Here is a 16,587-nt window from a genome sequence, read left to right as displayed (position 1 = left end):
AGAGAATGGTGAACTTCTGCACCTCCATCGGCAAGGACTGCTATGCTCTCTTCTTGTTTTTTGGGAAAAAAAACGACAAGGTGAATATCTATGGCGTCCTCAGCAATAATTTTGAGGCGGCCAAAGGAAAATGCCAGATTGACAGAGCTCTGATGGAGAACTTCTTTAAAGGTTTGAGGTATCTCCACACGCCTTTAGGAATGATGCAGGCAATTATGACCAAAAATAAAGGCGACCCCATCACTGTCATGATTAAATTCAGCTGAATCACAGTAAGACAAGCACGTTGAGCTACGTAGTTATGTTGTATCGAAGAGGTCAAAGGTCACACACACACATACACACAAAAAATCTGATCACTACAGATAGCAACACCACAAAAACAGGTCTGCATTCTATAAATATATCAGACTATTATATATGATATATAAAACAGAATTGTATCATAAACATATAAGAAATTGAAACATAATCCAAAATATGCATTTGTAACAATGTAAAAGGTATTAAAGCTGAACAGAAATACTCAGACCAGCCCTTCTGATACCAAAACTATGCCGCTCTTCCCCATTCTGATGCTCGGTTTGAACTTCAGCAGGTCGTCTTCACCATGTCTACATGCCTTACAGCAATCAGCTGCTGCCGTGTGATTGGCTGATTAGATATTTGTCTTAGCAAGCAGTTAACAGGTGTACCCAACGGGTAACTGTATGTTTGCTGTCTGGAACAACCTGCCTGAGGAACTCCACTTAGCACTTCCTGAAAATCCGTTTCACTTCTTTGGTGGTGCTTTCTGCATGTGGTTCTACTTTTTTCCCCTCATCTTACCTCTTTTCTCTTAATTCTATTATTAACTATTATTTCATTCATTATTGTTTGGAGTTCTATCTTTTCATCTCATTTTAACTTTCACCTTTTTAATGCTGTTTTTGGAAAGCATTTTATAACGCTGATTTTGATAAGTGACATGCAAATAAACTCCTGTTAGGTATTACAACAACTTCAGAGTAATGTTTTTAATCCTGGTGTTAGAGCTTAGTACAGCTTGACCAGTGGTTAAGCTACAGAAAGGGGCGGACACAGTAGATGTACTTACCCACTCAAAATGTTATCAAAGGAGACCACTAACATGTTCCACACATCCATTTATTCTCTTCCCCTCATCCAGTTATGGGTTGCAGTCGGGCTGGAGCCCATTCCAGTGGTCACAGGGTGAGAGGCAGCCAACCAGTCACAACTACAGCCAATTGAGAATCACCAATTATCATAACATGCAGGTCTTTGGACTATGGGAACAAGCTGGAGCACCCAGAGAGAATCTGGGGGCCTTAGCTGGCCGGTAGATTCAAACCCAGACCTTCTTATTGTGTGGCGATGGTGCTAACCACCGCACCACCATGCCGCCCACTCAATTACTAATGTAGCTTAGTGATTCAACAGAGTAATAACTATTCGAAACTGCAGTGACAGCTGTATGAACAACAATATAAAAAAATCTGCACTTGTTAAATATTTTAAGACAAAGTTTTTAGTTTAGATATAGCACACAAGTATCCAATTTAAAGGCACATTTACACTCATCCAAGTTCCTCCATTACTAAACAGGTATAAAAAAAAAAACCCACAACAACAACATAAAACATGTTTTAAAACATTAATGCTCACATAATCACAGATTGTCTTTGAGCTCTATCTCAAAATTTCTGACCGCTATGGTTTTATCATAAAATCCCTCTACTGTCCAAAATTAAAGTGGAATGTTTAACATTCATATTCCCTTAGGCATCGGGAACATTACGTTATCATCTTCACTCTTTAGATATCAGGAATGTTTTCACACAGAAAAAGAGACTCAAGTGCTTAAAGACTAAACCTGGAGCCCGTCATAGTTCATCCTTCACGTCCCTTTCTTCTTTGTAGCTTTTACGCTCACATTTGCAGGCAGCAGTGTGGTCATCCAGCTGAGGCACCAGCTCCATGTCTGCGTGTCGCGTCGGCTGTCCCGTCTGTCGCTCTGAATACATGTGCAGCACTTTGTAGTAGTAACAGTACAGCCTGCTGGGCTGCAGCAGCTCTCTGGCCGCTGCCTGGCCCACTCTGGCGATCTCTTGTGCTTCAGCGTCGTTCTCTTTAGCCCATCTGATTTTCTCCAGAAGGTCCGACAGGTTTCTCTTCACAGGAATGTAATGTGTTCCTGCCTTCAGGTGGCTGTAGAAATGTTCATAGTACTGAGAGTCCTGTTTCAGAACCAGACTGTTCCCGAGCATCAGGTAAGGAAACCGGTACGCTGCCACTGTTCCATCAATGTTCACCTGATATTTGTACTGCAAGAGGAAGACAAGGTGGCACGAGTTGCATACACATGTTATGGATGTATTAAATCTATTCATAAAGACGAGGCATCAAGGAGCTAAACTGTATTATTGTAGTGAAGTGAGTAACGTATGGATGTATATATTTATTAAAGAAAAGACTATTTTAAGATTCCTTACCTTAAAGAAGTCAAAGAATCCAACAAGTGATGCTTTGCCAACGTGTTTCTCCTGGTCTCTAAAGAAGAACCACGCAGTGATGCCGGCATCAAGGAGCTCTGGGGTTTTTTTGGACAGCGATACAAGCTGAAGACGCTCCTCTCGACTGTCCCGACCCCGGAAAAACGCCCGCTCAGTTTTATTCACCCACGGAGGCCCTGAAGTATATATTACCGAGTGGGAAGAAATGTCCACGTTTACATACAAATTCACAGACCATAACCATATTTCTCCTAAAGGTGTTGACTGCTTCGTATATTATATTATATATATAACTTTACTCAGATTTCCTGAAAGTTAAATCTGAGTCAATATATGTATGAAATCCACTAAAAATCCACTTCCTTGTCATTTCTATCTTTAAAATTTTAACAAACAAGAGCAGAATGTGTAATTTAGAAAAAACAGTGACTTTAGATGAAAACTGCTTCTGACTCCAAAAATCTAATCTGTCGGCCGACATTGGGAAAGTTGTGCGCAGAAAGAAGTGCCATCTTATGTCTATCATTCATCACATGGACAAACGTATTGGCCCACACCTCTTAATCTTTAAATTCATCTGTTTTCAGTCCCACTGCAACGGGCTTGTGATATTTTTACAAAGAAGTGTTGCAAACTCAAAAACTCCACAGTCCCAAACCGCATCTGGAATCAACATCAAAACAGAAAGTGTGCTCTGGGAGGTTGATGACATAGCTCAGCAGCTCCTGTAGGTGTAATGTGTAGGTTTTGTTCAAATAGTGTGTAGGGCAGGGGTAGGCAACTCCAGGCCTCATGTGCCGGTGTCCTGCAGGTTTTAGACGTGTCCTTGATCCAATACTGCAGATTCAAATTGCTAAAAGACCTCCTCAACATGTCTTGAAGTTCTCCAGAGGCCTGGTAATGACTTTTGATTCAGCTGTGTTGACTCAGGGTGATATCTAAAACTCGAGGTCTGCCGTTGCCTACCCCTGGTATAGAGTCTATGGACTGTGGTGCCCTCTGGTGGACAGTTACAAAAACAAACCAAAGGAGAAACTGCCTTCATAACGTGACAACCACCCTCACAGTTGGATTCTTTGGTTGTGATCTTTTGGATCTTCGTTAAACTAGCTGCAGCCAAACATGCAGCTTCTACAACAAGATCAACCTCTATACTGCCTGAAGAAGAACAGCCCACTAAGTTGGATTATGTAGTTCAGGAAACCTTGCACACTGTAGATTTTTAAAAAAGGTAGTGCTTTATGGCTCTTGAGAACATTTTGGGAAAATACAGCAGAGGCAGCACTTTCTTTCTTTTTTATTTTATTTTTGCTGAACGCTGGTAAGTTCAAAGCAATAAAAGGTCTTAAACTGCTTCACAGTATTAAAAGCAATAAATCAATAAAAAGTACACCTCTGTGTAGAAGTACACCCCAACATATTTTAGTCCTGCCAGTTGCAGTTTAAGTGCAATTTCCTTCAAACTCAGATACTCAATAAGAAGGTTTAACAACTTGTAGCACAGACAGAAATATACGAGCGGTGATAACATAAACTGAGGGCTGTTTTGCTCAGGAGTATCAAAGTTACCTGTATTCCCTTGGACAGACAGGAGGTCATTAGTGACCCCTCTCAGTGTCTCCAGGGTGGAGTGTGTGACCTCATAGGTAGGGAGGACGATATCCCTTGTGTCTGTGGAGCCACACCACGAGAAGATCGGAACAGGAGCCGACGTCTTCGTCTCTAGCGGCCAGTCACCCACATTGATGTAAAACTCCACATCAGGCACCCTCACCTGCAACAGAACATCGGTGTGTGACTGTAAAGACTTTATATATATATATATATAACAGCACAGCATGGACAAAACAGCAGAACAACTCTACCTTCCTCGTCAGTGATAGCAACATTTCATCAGAGAACATCTTGAAGTCGGTGTATTTTCCCAGCGTGCGCCGGTACACCTGGTTGTTGATGATGGCGTAGTGAATGAGCCCTCCTCTGTTGGAGAATCTGTGAGGCACTTCCTGCCTGAGATGCTGCAGGTCGATGGTGGGAAAAGACTTAAAGTCGGCTAGAATCTGTCGGTCATCGGTGGGACACTGCATGACGCTCTGCCAGACGGAGGCATCGGGCTCAGGGCAGTCACAGTATTCATGATAGACTGGACCTGAGCATGGGAATGAGCCATCAGGGTTAGATACAGGTATAAATGCAATGTGGAAGATGAGGAGTCACTGTTAACTTATTAAAAAAAACCAAACAAACCCCAAAACATCTGGAATAGTCGATGAAGTCAGTCAATATTGATAAATCCAGAAAAATACAAGTTACTGGATGTAAAGCTGCATTAAATCTAGTGTATGTATGTGCACTCACCCACAAATTTGACTACATAGCAGCACAAAGATAACACATCTTTATGCCAATGCTATAGTTAGTGTTCTTTCGCTCTATACAAATGGGCTGGCTGTACTGAGGAGGTGGAGCAGGTTATCTAAGGTTGGTGGTTAAACATCTGGTTACTTAAGTCTGCATGTCAAAGTATAATTGGGCAACATACCAAACCCAAAGCTACTCTCTAGCGTGTTTATCGCAGTGTGAATGTTAAATAAAAAGTACTTCTGTGTAGACAAAAGCGGTTGCATGAACCAGTCTATTTAACATTTACCACATTCTTTTTTTTAAATCATTTTAATAGCTCTGACAGTCAGTCTGCTCTGAAGTCTTCACTCCTTCCTGTGCTTCAGTAAACATCAGTCTTCCATTAGTACAACATGAACTGGACAGTGTGACTCGTGATGGAAGAGTTTAAGTATAAATGCTGCAGTTCTAGGATGAGTATTTTGAGGTCCCTGTCATATCTATCTTCATCATTCATTGTGTGGGTTACCCATGGAGTAGTGAGACTTTAGTTTGTGGCCACTCTTGGCTCTGCTTTCAATCCTGAAGCTCTATTTTTTGTGCAAAACACTGGCATCATAATTAAGAGCAATGCACTCTGGAGATAAACTTTGCATGTAAAAGCAATTCGTCATTTTTATCCCGATTTCTCACCATTAAATTGATTTTTCATCTTCGTATAAAGGGTCTGAGGACAGAAGGTGATGCAACATGTTTTCTGACTAACCTTGGATGGTGTAGGGTGAGTTAGCCACAGCAGCATCTCGATAAGAGACCTGGATCTTCAGACCCTTGTGAGCAGTGCTGTAGAGCCGATACCTCAACAGGAAGGAGCCGTCTCCTCTGTCCAGAGGTGGAGGGACGTGGATACGGAGGTACTCATTCTGATCCAGTGAGCCGATCTTCACTTTAAACGTGTCTTTTCCTGAGCACCACATTCAAAAAGCATTTCAATGAACAGTTTGAGTGCTAACGCAAGTAACAGTTATGTATATTCGGCCGCTTGTGCACGTTTTCGTTAACATTAGCCACAAAAAACTTTAAACGTAGCTTGCTAGCCGTGTCTGTGGGTTGTAATAACAAAAGAATGCTGCAAAAACAGTTTAAGGTTAGCTTAAAAATACTGCAACAGGTCTTTAGTGAGCTAATAATGTCGCGTTGGTGGTCATTTACCTGGAGACAGAGTCAGGTTTTCTCCTTTTGAATTCACTGCCTGAATAAAGAAGTAGCGGACTGGTAACACGGTGTCCGGGTTTAGCCCCGGACCCCATATCAGACACCTCTCTGGACTGATTCCTTCAGAGTCACAAACCGGGAAGCTTGTGCTTAGAAATACTAGTAAAAATACAAATCGGCTAATTAAACCACTCGGAAACGGCTCGACTACATCTACGTTGCGGTAACACGCCATACTCCAGCAGCTGGCACCAAGTAAACGTGTACAGTCACTAAATTTTAAGTGTAAAGTTTTGATAGAAACTCCTACTCCGACATGTTGGCGAAGACAACACGCCCACTGGTGATGGCCAGTGATGCCTTCACGGGAAGTTGGAAATTTTGGGGGGATACATATTGTGAACGCCCCCTACAGACATAAATACTCCACATTACTGATAAAAACGATCTTAACACCAATTGTTGTTGTTCTTGTTTTTTTTTAACCAACTTTGCAAAATACTGCAGATAACAGCATCAGGATTAGTTATTGTCAGGGGTAAAGGAAGTCTTCAGATTTACTACATCAGAAAAAGTACTTATATTACACTTTGCATCTTATTTACAAGTAAAAGTTCAAGTTCTACTTGAGCAAAAGTACACAAGTACCGTCAGGCCAATATATTTGGCTGACCTGTGCTGCATTCATGTCACAAATCCCTTTACTGTTGTAGCTGGTGGGGTACTGCTATTTATTTATTTATTTGTATTGTTATTGTGTAGCAAGGCAGCTATGTTCGCATAATATAAACAGTGAAGGTGAAAGATGAACGCTAGCCTTTTTCCACTCCATAAGTTAATGTGAGGGTTCCTGATGGTTAGGGACAAATGCAATTGCACTGCAGGATGCTGTAAACGGCCCAAACCTCAGTCAGGAGAACAACTGAGAGAATCCATCCACAATACCAGGTTAGTCATTAATATACTGCTGCATGTAGTTACATTGTAAGGTTTTAAAAACTGAACTTTAAAATGAATAGTGGTAATAATAACCAAGAGAGGCCGACAGTGATCACTGACTTTTTAGGGGCTTGTTGAGATTAAATAGAACAAGATACAAAGCGTTAAAACATGTTAAAATAACAACAGCCTAAACGCAGCTGCCAAATATTCTGAGGAGTACAACTCGGAATAGAAAGTAAAGACTTCTCTTTCAATCTCTATGAAATATTTGCATTCAGTCCCATTTATCAGCAGGCTTGTAATTAAATTTCTCTGCTGTCTACATTTCTCCAGCTTACTAAAATATGATGAATTTTTTTTCACCCGCCTCGATCCATTTGGCTCTTCATCTTATGAAAGCACCCTGGGATTTCTCAAGGTAAAGATCATCTAATTTAGTCTGGTACTCCATCAATTTATTTTTCTGTTTTTTTTTTCTGTTTTTCTGTTTGGTTTTTCTTTACTACAGCACTGAGTTATTTCTTGAAGTAAATTACTTTCATATTCTAATTTTTCCATATTCAGTTATTTGCAGAATTTTCTAGTAAATTCTCTGATCTTGAATTGAACAAATTCCCATTTCTGTATAATACCCACTATTGATTCCTTATTTTCAGTATCTCTGATTATATGTCTAATTTTATCACAATATTCAACCCTATTTAAAAGGCTGGCATTGAATTCCCAATATCAATATCCCCTGCTACTAAGTTTCTTCCTTGTTGGTTCTAAGACAAGATCAATAAAACAGTGATCAGATAGGGGTGCTTTGGAGATTTTAGATTGTGAGGTACACCTCAAAATGTCATCACTCACCAACCAATAATCAATTCCTGACCTGCTGTATCCATTAGGTTTAAACCATGAATATTTCTTAACTCCGGGATTCATACATCTCCAAATGTCTGTGAAATTATTATCACAAGCAAAGTTCTCAGTAATGTTTTCCTGCTGCCTCCTTCCTAAGCGAGGCGCCCATCTGTCGATCCATTCATCTGGTGTCATGTTCCCATCTCCTCCAATGACAATATAATCTGTGGGGTACATAACTTTAACTCTGAAATCACATTTGTTAAATTTTCCAATAGACTTTTATTTTGACCCTCATTATTTATGTCCATAAAGGCTTGTGACAATAAGGAATAAACCTTCGCATTTCAACACTACAGTTAACCAGTGGCCCTCTCTGTCAGCTTTGTAAGTTATAATTTGCCCTGGGAATTTATTAAAACAAATCGCCACACCTCCAGATCGATTAGATCCATGGCTGAAAAGAATCTGGTCTCCCCACCGATTAGTCCAAAATGTAACATCAGCATCTACAGAGTGAGTGTCTTGTAGAAATAAAGAGTGACATTTTTGCCCCTTACAAAATAAAAGAGTGGATTTTTCTGAACAATGTCCTTCAAACCCTGAATGTTTAATGAACTAAATATAATTTGTGAGTGAACCATAACAAGTAAAGAAAAAATGAAATGAAAAAAATAAAGAGGTATGAGTTTAACCCATAACACTTGTCATCCACTCAGTGACTAGTAACCTCTAATTTTCAGTCGAGCTCTGTTGTCCCATTAATAATATTCCACCGTATAAAAGTCTTACACGGAGCCTTTCATTTAGCGTCGCCAATCCTCCGTCCTTCAATGTATCCATGAGGACCTCGGAAAAAGGTCTGTCTTGCTTGCTTGTTCAATTTGAGGCCACATCCGCTTCCTCTCTTCCAAATCCTCCCGCAGCAGTACCTCAGCAAAGTGAAAACAGCCGTTCTTACAGACAGCCGAACCGACTCCTTCAGATCATAGTTGTCTTTGGTCAGCTGCTCATATCTTCTATCCAACTCTTTAACCTTCTGTCTACATTCTTTCACCTCCTCCAAGTTGAACTGAACAGCTTTCGATAGGATGGCTAGCCTTTTTAAAAAGTATAAAAAATGTACATACCAAAGATATAGTTGTAGAGAGCAGAAATATTCTAAAATTTGAAAAAACATACGAAAGCAACAAGAATAATAAAGAGAAAGAATAAAGAGAAACAGGAAAACAAAAGTGTGGATGCCTACAAAATTCACTCAATAAACAAAATAACAGGGTTATGAATCATGCATCGTGTGGCAACAAAATAGAAAATGTAAATAATTGTCAGGTCTGTCATTAGACAATTTCAGTTATGAATCAGTTCATTCAACAGTTTTTGCATATTTGATTGGATATGTGAAAAATGCATGGATGGATGGTTTCCTGTTCAATCTATTTGAAGAAAATAATCAGATTTTTAAAAAATTATATGGTAAGTACATTTGCAATAAAACTTTTAAAAAGTGATGTGAAAAAACTGTGAATACATTTTAATTTTCACATTTTTAACAAAAGCAGACGGTTTGTATATTGCTTCAGCTGCATGTTATGTTCTGCACTTTTTTTGTTCACCTTTGCTCACTGATTAGTCAGCACTTGAGGAATTAAGTGGTAAGGTGAAGAATAACAAAAACACTAATGCAGCATGATGTATACAAAAAATCAACACTTGCTTTTCGTCTTTATTTTGCATCTTTTACATGTGGTAGTGTCCCTGATATCAAAACTCACAAATAACATGAATGAAATACAGAAAATTACAAACAGGTCATTTAAATGACAGTCATTTGTGATTTTGAATGGAAGGAACATCTGCAGCGACTGCTAAATGACAAGATACTAGTATGTAAAAATGTTTTCCGTTCTGTGTCCCAGTTTTTCCAGATTTGGCAGACAGGCATTCTGGATCATAGGCGCAGGGCCGCAGAGGACGATGAGGACATCGTTGGATGCAGCGGGGAGGTGGTCCTTGATCATGTCATAGGTCACAAATCCTGAGCTGTAGCTCCAGTCTGGAGAATAAGATCAAAGAACCACAAAGCTGAATTTTCACCAGTATGTGCACAATTCGGGTCGTGTTTTTAGCACAGGCTTATTGAAATGTGAAAGCGTTTCAGTCGTGCATGATGTCAGAGGGTTTATTGTACCAAACAGCCACAAGAAAAAACAGTACAGCCGAACTATATATGGCTTATTCAACATAGAAGCGTGCCTTTTATTCTGCTTTTTACTCCTTCTCTAAACGCTGAATATTAAACACTTCTTCTTTCTCTCCTTTTGAATCTGTCTCTGTCCTCAAGGCCTCAGAGGAAGGAAGGGAGGCCTTTTGGTGAAAGGCAGGCAGAACTAAAAGACAACCTCCATTAATAGATAAAACAGGAGACATTCAAAGAAAGATGACACTATCTGCTGCGGTTTTTGGTAAAATGAAGATTTTAGTGTCAATGAAGCCATTTGCCGAAGAGGCTTGTTCAACAACAGTCATCTCTCCATCAAAGGCCAGCAAATAATGGCACTGCTAATGAAGAGCTCTTCAAATAAATAATGATCAAGGGCTGATGTGTCCCCTTTCTGAGTGGAGCTAATGAAGACCTGACACGACAAAATAAAAGCAGCGTTCAAAGGTCTCCACAACAGAGATTATGTAACAATAATATGCTTGTTAATTCAAGCTGGCTTTAAGGATTATACGAGAAAAAACGGGAATGTTTCGCTAAGCTACTGTAACACCTTGTGGGAACTATCTCCCTCCTCAGCCTGCAGGGATTTTCCTTCAGCTGAGGCGTCTTTGTTTGGTGTCAGCAGTGAAACCAAATGCCTGAGTATCGAGATTTATCCTGCTACATGCAGCCTGCAGAGTCTCTAATAGTCACATACAGGCCTGCCGTATATCCTGTGTGGTAAAATGATCAAATTAGTCACAGAAAATGTTTCTCAGCATCAACTTGAATGTAGTTACAAAGTTATAAAGCCATTTTGCTGTCTGGCCAATATGTTTGGAAATGTTACAAGTTTCAGTTTGAAGTCACTATTGGTCATTTTTAACAATAAAGGTTTTCCTTAATGGATAATCTGAATAAGGCTGCAGTCACAGCAATTTTATCATGTTTAAGCATTTTAAGCTTGAACTGGTGCTCCAAAAGGTTAGGGTTAAGGTCAGGGTCAGCTTGTTCATACGACCTGCATCCATTTTCTTCATATGCTATTTTCTGAAATGAGGCGTATTTTTAAAGCTAAGACAATATTACTCATATCTGGTTTTACTTCATGAGAAAATCCGGAAAAAGGGGAAAATACTGGCAATAATTTGTCTTCATTTCCTGTTGGTTTTCTAAGACAACAAAGACATCTTCAGAGTAACATAAATATAAATGAATTGAAAGACTAGGTAAAGATAAGAAGGTCCATATTCACATGTATTCATAAAACAAATGGTGAAACTCATTATGGATTTGCAAACATCTTCCTTTTCTTTCTTTTTTTTGCTGAACTTTTTCCGTACGACTCATGCACTCACACATAAACATTCTAACATCACAGCCACCTTTTTATTGTTCATAGAGTAAAAGCTGTCACCACAGGAGTAACACAGGTGTACTGCTACATGGCAGTCACGAGTGAGGGAGTAAAAAACAACACTGGCTGGGAATTTGCAACACAAAGGAAGTGTTGTCTCTGCAGAAGGAGCACCATGAGAATTCTTGTCAGAGTTGTGCTTCTAGGCATCCGATGAACTGAAGCTGCCAACTTGACCCCATTCATATGCAGACTGATATTGACTTGACTCCATCTTGTGGCAACATTTATGGCAGGTTTTAGAGCCAGTTTTGGTATGCGTGGGGAAAACAATCCATACAGAATAATATTGGAATATTCTTTGTGGTGATTATGATATTTGCAATATATAACTTAAACTGTCTCAACTGAAAAACATTCAGTATTTGAACACACCCAGCTTTTCCCTTCTAACTGAGAGCTCATGGTTAATGGTTCAGTCACACAAGGAAAAACAGGACAGCAGCCTCTTTGCAACCGAAAAATATCAGCGGCTGCCTGCGTTTGTTGTACTGAATTATTTCACATTCTGTGAGCGATTGCAACTTATGGTGACTAAATAGTTCCCCTTAAGGATGTTGCACATTCACAGCTACTTTTGATTGCACAAGTTGCCTGATAGGAAGAAACATTTCTGCAAACAGTCGCCGTCTGACTTTGACTGCAATCATTTTCTCAGAGATTGTTGAAGGTTTGCAAATAGTTGCTGTCTAGTTATAAATGCAGACAAATTACCAATAAGTTGTCATCAGTCTGAGTCTTTGTCAGTGAGCACAGATCAACAGGATTTGAATCTGGTTGTATTCTGGTTAATTTACTATAGCACGGTTAAAATTGAATTTCTATTAAATGTGAATTTCTGTCTATGCAGACGTCAACAGATATGTGATTTTTGCTGATTTATCACAGTTAGTTGCTGTATTATTAGAAACTCAGATTCAGGCTGATATTAGTCTGGCAACATTTATAGTCTGGCAGGTTTTAGCGACAGTGCTGGTATGCTTGATAATCGCATTTTGCAGCAAAAATAAATGATAAAAGAAATAACTATAGTGATATAGCTTTATCTTATTGAATAAAACATATACCGTTTTATATATGCATTAAGTGTATTGTAATTGTGGAAGCATTTCTCTCACGCTCTACCTTGTAAAGCTGCTTTTTTCCACATTCAGACTATGAATTAGAGCTTAAACTGAGCCCTCCCACTGTATTCTGGAGTGAACATTTTACAGAGTGAATTTTAGATCCATAGATGAAGACATTTCCTCTTACTCTGTGGAGGTTTGTCCAGTGTGAACCACAGCTGAAGTCTCTCAGGATGGTTCTTCTTCACCTCCTCCAGTTCCTCCCTCAGTAAGATGTCTTTCTCAGTCTGAGATAAAGTAAAACCCAGTAAAGCGGTTTGACCACAACACTTTCCCTTTATATGCACTTATAGAATTCAACTGAGACAACGCAATATCCCGCACACAGCTGACCTGGTTGGCGAATATGAGAGAGCACTTGGTGTTGTCAGTGGAGTCTGATGAGATACTGCGAATTAACTGCAGCATAGGAGTGATACCTGGGAGGGTGAAAGACACCGGAGTTAGTCTCAGAGGTGAAATACAGACTTTTCTCATTTTTCCAGTGAACTGAATGTGTCAGCAGTGCAAAGCAAATATCAAAACTTTCTAAAAGTTAAAGCATGTCACAGATTTGAGGACCACAATTACACACGAGCAGAACAGCTCTTTTCAAACACTCTGTATTACAACCCAGTCGTCTAAAACACACTAAAATAATAACATGATGCAGTAAAGCACTTGAAAAGTGTGATTACATGCAGGCCTTAGAATCACTTTAAGGTAAATAACACTTCTGCAGATTTTTGTCCTCTGTGATGTTCCTCTGAATGAAGTGCGTGTATAGTTAAAGTTATTAGAGTGATCTGAAAATGAACCTGTTCCACCAGCGATCATTCCCACGTGCTTAAACTTCCGAACCTTTGGCTCCGACTTCTTATCTGGTCTGATGGCAAACTGACCTGAGTGGATGACACAAAGTCTCAACCAAAGCAGATCACACAGCGCCTCCTGCTGGTGTCAGCAGGTTAATTTAGAAACTTCTTTTTTTCTTTTTTTGGTTCTTTTCATAAAAAACACCATCACCACACCATTGCCCTTATACACCAGGAGTCCATTGGGCCCTCTGAAGTCAATAGTGTCTCCAATGGTCATGCCGTCCAGGTACTGCGACATCTTCCCTCCATCAGGGAAAGACGGGTGGGTGTTCTTGTAGTAGACCTGGAGGAGTTTACAGAAGGACATCACATTTTTATTTTCACCTTCTTATGCAGTCTCATTTTCTCCAACAGTGCAATAAAAATGACTTCCAGGCTCTCAAATGATCCACTCAGCCGGTAATAATCAAATGTCAAACTTTACACATATTGTCTAATATTACTATTGATATGGCCTTTTTCTCTTACTTGAAAAGCTTCCTTATAATCCAGAAAACAGAAAAAGAGTAAGTAAAACCAATATTCAAAATGTTATTTATGCTTTTGGAGAAAGCATCACAATGACAGTTATGTGACAAATGATAAAACCTTCTGTGCGGTACAAAGCATCTCAGAACATTGTGCTTAAGTTTTCTGTATGAATGATATTCTAGTGTTAGCTGTTAGCTTAGCACTCAGTAATTTTATATACATATAAAATTACTCCAGAACATCGGCGTAACTTTGTGCTAGACATTGTGAGGGTCAAGATCTCTGTCTAAATAAATAAATCTGGGTAAATTCCCAGATGATTAAACATGCAACTATTTTGCTGGTAATAACTGAAAAGAGTAAAGAAAATCAACAGCCTATATATGCAAGATAATTCACAATTTTATTGGGGGGGGGGGGGGGGGTTATATTGGTTGGGTCTGATTATTGGAGGGGTCATAACCCCCTAACCCCCTTGGAACTTACACCCCTGCTCCAACAGGCTCAGTTTTTTTTAAAGGAATTTGCTTCAGACTTGGTTGCCTATTAAAAACTGAAACTCATGGCCTTTCATCAGTTTCTAGGGCTTTGTACAAATGGCTTATAGTGTAATAAAAGTGATAAAAGTGTTTACTAAGGGCTTATTAAGCAATGACTGACTGTCCAACTGATAATCTCACTGACGATAGTAGCTCAGGATGCAATACAGACACTCAGATCTTTCCCAAATTTCTTAATAATTGCTCTACAGATCAAATGTGAACATGTTAAGGTTAACCACCTTAACCACGAGGTCAACATATCCTTGGTGCTCATCACTGGAGACTGGAGTGTAGGCTCTAACCACCAGAGCGCCGTTCACCTTTGCTGACAGGTACACATGCTGGCCTGCACAGCGGACAGAGACGGGGAAGATAAGTGGCAGGTTTGGTGTAGTGTTGGGTTAAAGTGAAACAGGACGGTGTGGAAAATGTTGATACAGGAAATGAGGGCAGTTCTACGGATGCAGCAAGGAATCGTGAGCATCGCTGTCAAGTGCTAATACTTATCTATTCTAATCAAAGTCCAATAATTTTTTATTTTTGGTATTTAACTGTTGTAATCGGCAAGTGAGCTTGCCTCCTTGTTTTTTTGTCTGGTTATACTGCAGCATAAGTATGAGGAAGTGCTAAAAGTGCTGAGTGCTCAGTTAAGAAAATCTGCATGCTTGCTTTTTCTACTAGGATTTTATCAGAAGAGAGAAAGAGAAGAGCTGGTACAGTACCTACTGGCAGCCCAAGGATGTGACTTCCAGATGGAAGGCCAAACCGAAATTTCTTTGTGTCATGACTGATTTCCTGCACAAGGACACAGCCACAGTACCATAAAAAGAGAAAATACATATAATATTATCCTTCTGGGCTGGCTAAATAAATCTCCCATGGCTTCAGTTTGAAGCTTTATGTTTATGCAATACATTAACAGATATTTGTCCTATTATGTAATTGCATATTGAGGGTATTTAAAACATAAAGACCGTTCCAGGCCTGCAAACCGGTGTACTGCACAAAAACAGAGCTGTTACAGCTTACTCAGTGAGAGCAGCAAATCTATCACTGCACCCCCAATAATACTTTCTTATGATGGGAATTTTTGATGAAAGAATGAGTCCTACATTGCCCACAATGCAACTCAACAGACCTTAATGTTTAAAATGTGGCGTGTGAAAGGTTTTACACGGGTTCTTAGTACACTAAATCTGAACTGTTCTTTTTTAGGGTCAACATGAGTGAATTTCAAAGATTACTGAAGAGAAATATTGTGAGTACAAATGTGCAAATCTTGTTTTTTTTTGCAGTCATTTAAAAATTTACATGCTTATTTATCATAAACATAGATGCAGGTCTAAACACACACTGGATTTTGTTAAGCCTGTGAGTTTGTATGCAGCCCACCTCTTTGCGTATAAGTGGGAGAGGATATTTCACTGTGGGATCTTGGAGAGTGACGGGCAACTTCTTCTTCTTCTCACCTGAAGAACCTAGCAGGAAGTAGAAAACTGTTCCTACCAACACAAAGACAGCCACCAATCCAGGGATCACCTGCAGGACAAAGATCAAAGTGTGAACACGCTGCACTTACTTATAATCCAGTTTTATACAAATTTGTGCGTTCACATTCAGCCGTTTGTAGCACGCCCAGCGACTTCCACAACAGTTAAGATAGAGAAACAGTTTACATTCAATAACTGAAAGGAGAAATAAAGCTCATTTTTTCTCACCAAGGTCTCGTCCATGTTTAACGTGACAAATTAGTCAGTCAGAGCCTCCCTCTCCTCCCACAGACCAGAGTCCACACAGTTAAGGCAGTGACAGCCTTGCCTCATTCACTCTACACACAAATCTCAAAAGGGGCTTGGCTTCCCACTGAGGTGAAAAGTGACACGGGGCCCAAAGCACCAATAGGAAGACAGATTTCATCATGACGCTATATAGTACAGAGGTGGTATTCAGACAGTGAGCCTTGAAATCACACCACTGACAGAGGGGAGGAGAGACAGGCATATCAGATTATATAACAAAGACCTTCACTGCTCTCTACAGGGGCACAAAATACTTTACTCACTTCAGAGTAAAAACATGCTTTTCAGAAAATAATGAACTTGTGTATG

General features: G+C 39.7%; 2 protein-coding genes across 2 annotated transcripts; both read right to left on the bottom strand.

Moving 5' to 3' along the window:
• Positions 1 to 271: 271 nt before the first annotated feature.
• Positions 272 to 6,399, bottom strand: poglut3 (protein O-glucosyltransferase 3). The gene is made up of 6 exons (XM_063477673.1): positions 6,069 to 6,399; positions 5,623 to 5,820; positions 4,379 to 4,662; positions 4,083 to 4,287; positions 2,493 to 2,689; positions 272 to 2,324 (listed from the first exon to the last, which is right to left on the bottom strand). The coding sequence occupies exons 1-6, from the start codon at positions 6,304 to 6,306 to the stop codon at positions 1,884 to 1,886; spliced, it is 1,563 nt and encodes a 520-aa protein (XP_063333743.1). The 5' UTR covers positions 6,307 to 6,399; the 3' UTR covers positions 272 to 1,883.
• A 3,181-nt stretch (positions 6,400 to 9,580) lies between these two features.
• On the bottom strand, positions 9,581 to 16,300 carry LOC134631919 (NADH-cytochrome b5 reductase 2). Its single transcript, XM_063480491.1, has 9 exons — positions 16,198 to 16,300; positions 15,872 to 16,018; positions 15,202 to 15,274; positions 14,719 to 14,825; positions 13,620 to 13,749; positions 13,407 to 13,490; positions 12,943 to 13,028; positions 12,737 to 12,836; positions 9,581 to 9,918 (listed from the first exon to the last, which is right to left on the bottom strand). Exons 1-9 carry the CDS (start codon positions 16,210 to 16,212, stop codon positions 9,746 to 9,748), a joined length of 915 nt encoding a protein of 304 aa, XP_063336561.1. The 5' UTR covers positions 16,213 to 16,300; the 3' UTR covers positions 9,581 to 9,745.
• Between the last annotated feature and the right edge of the window lie 287 nt (positions 16,301 to 16,587).

Source organism: Pelmatolapia mariae, linkage group LG7 (assembly GCF_036321145.2).
Source record: "Pelmatolapia mariae isolate MD_Pm_ZW linkage group LG7, Pm_UMD_F_2, whole genome shotgun sequence".
Classification (NCBI taxonomy): Eukaryota; Metazoa; Chordata; class Actinopteri; order Cichliformes; family Cichlidae; genus Pelmatolapia; species Pelmatolapia mariae.
The sequence above is the reverse complement of the archived record's forward strand: the minus strand, read 5'-3'. Positions and strand labels throughout refer to the sequence as shown.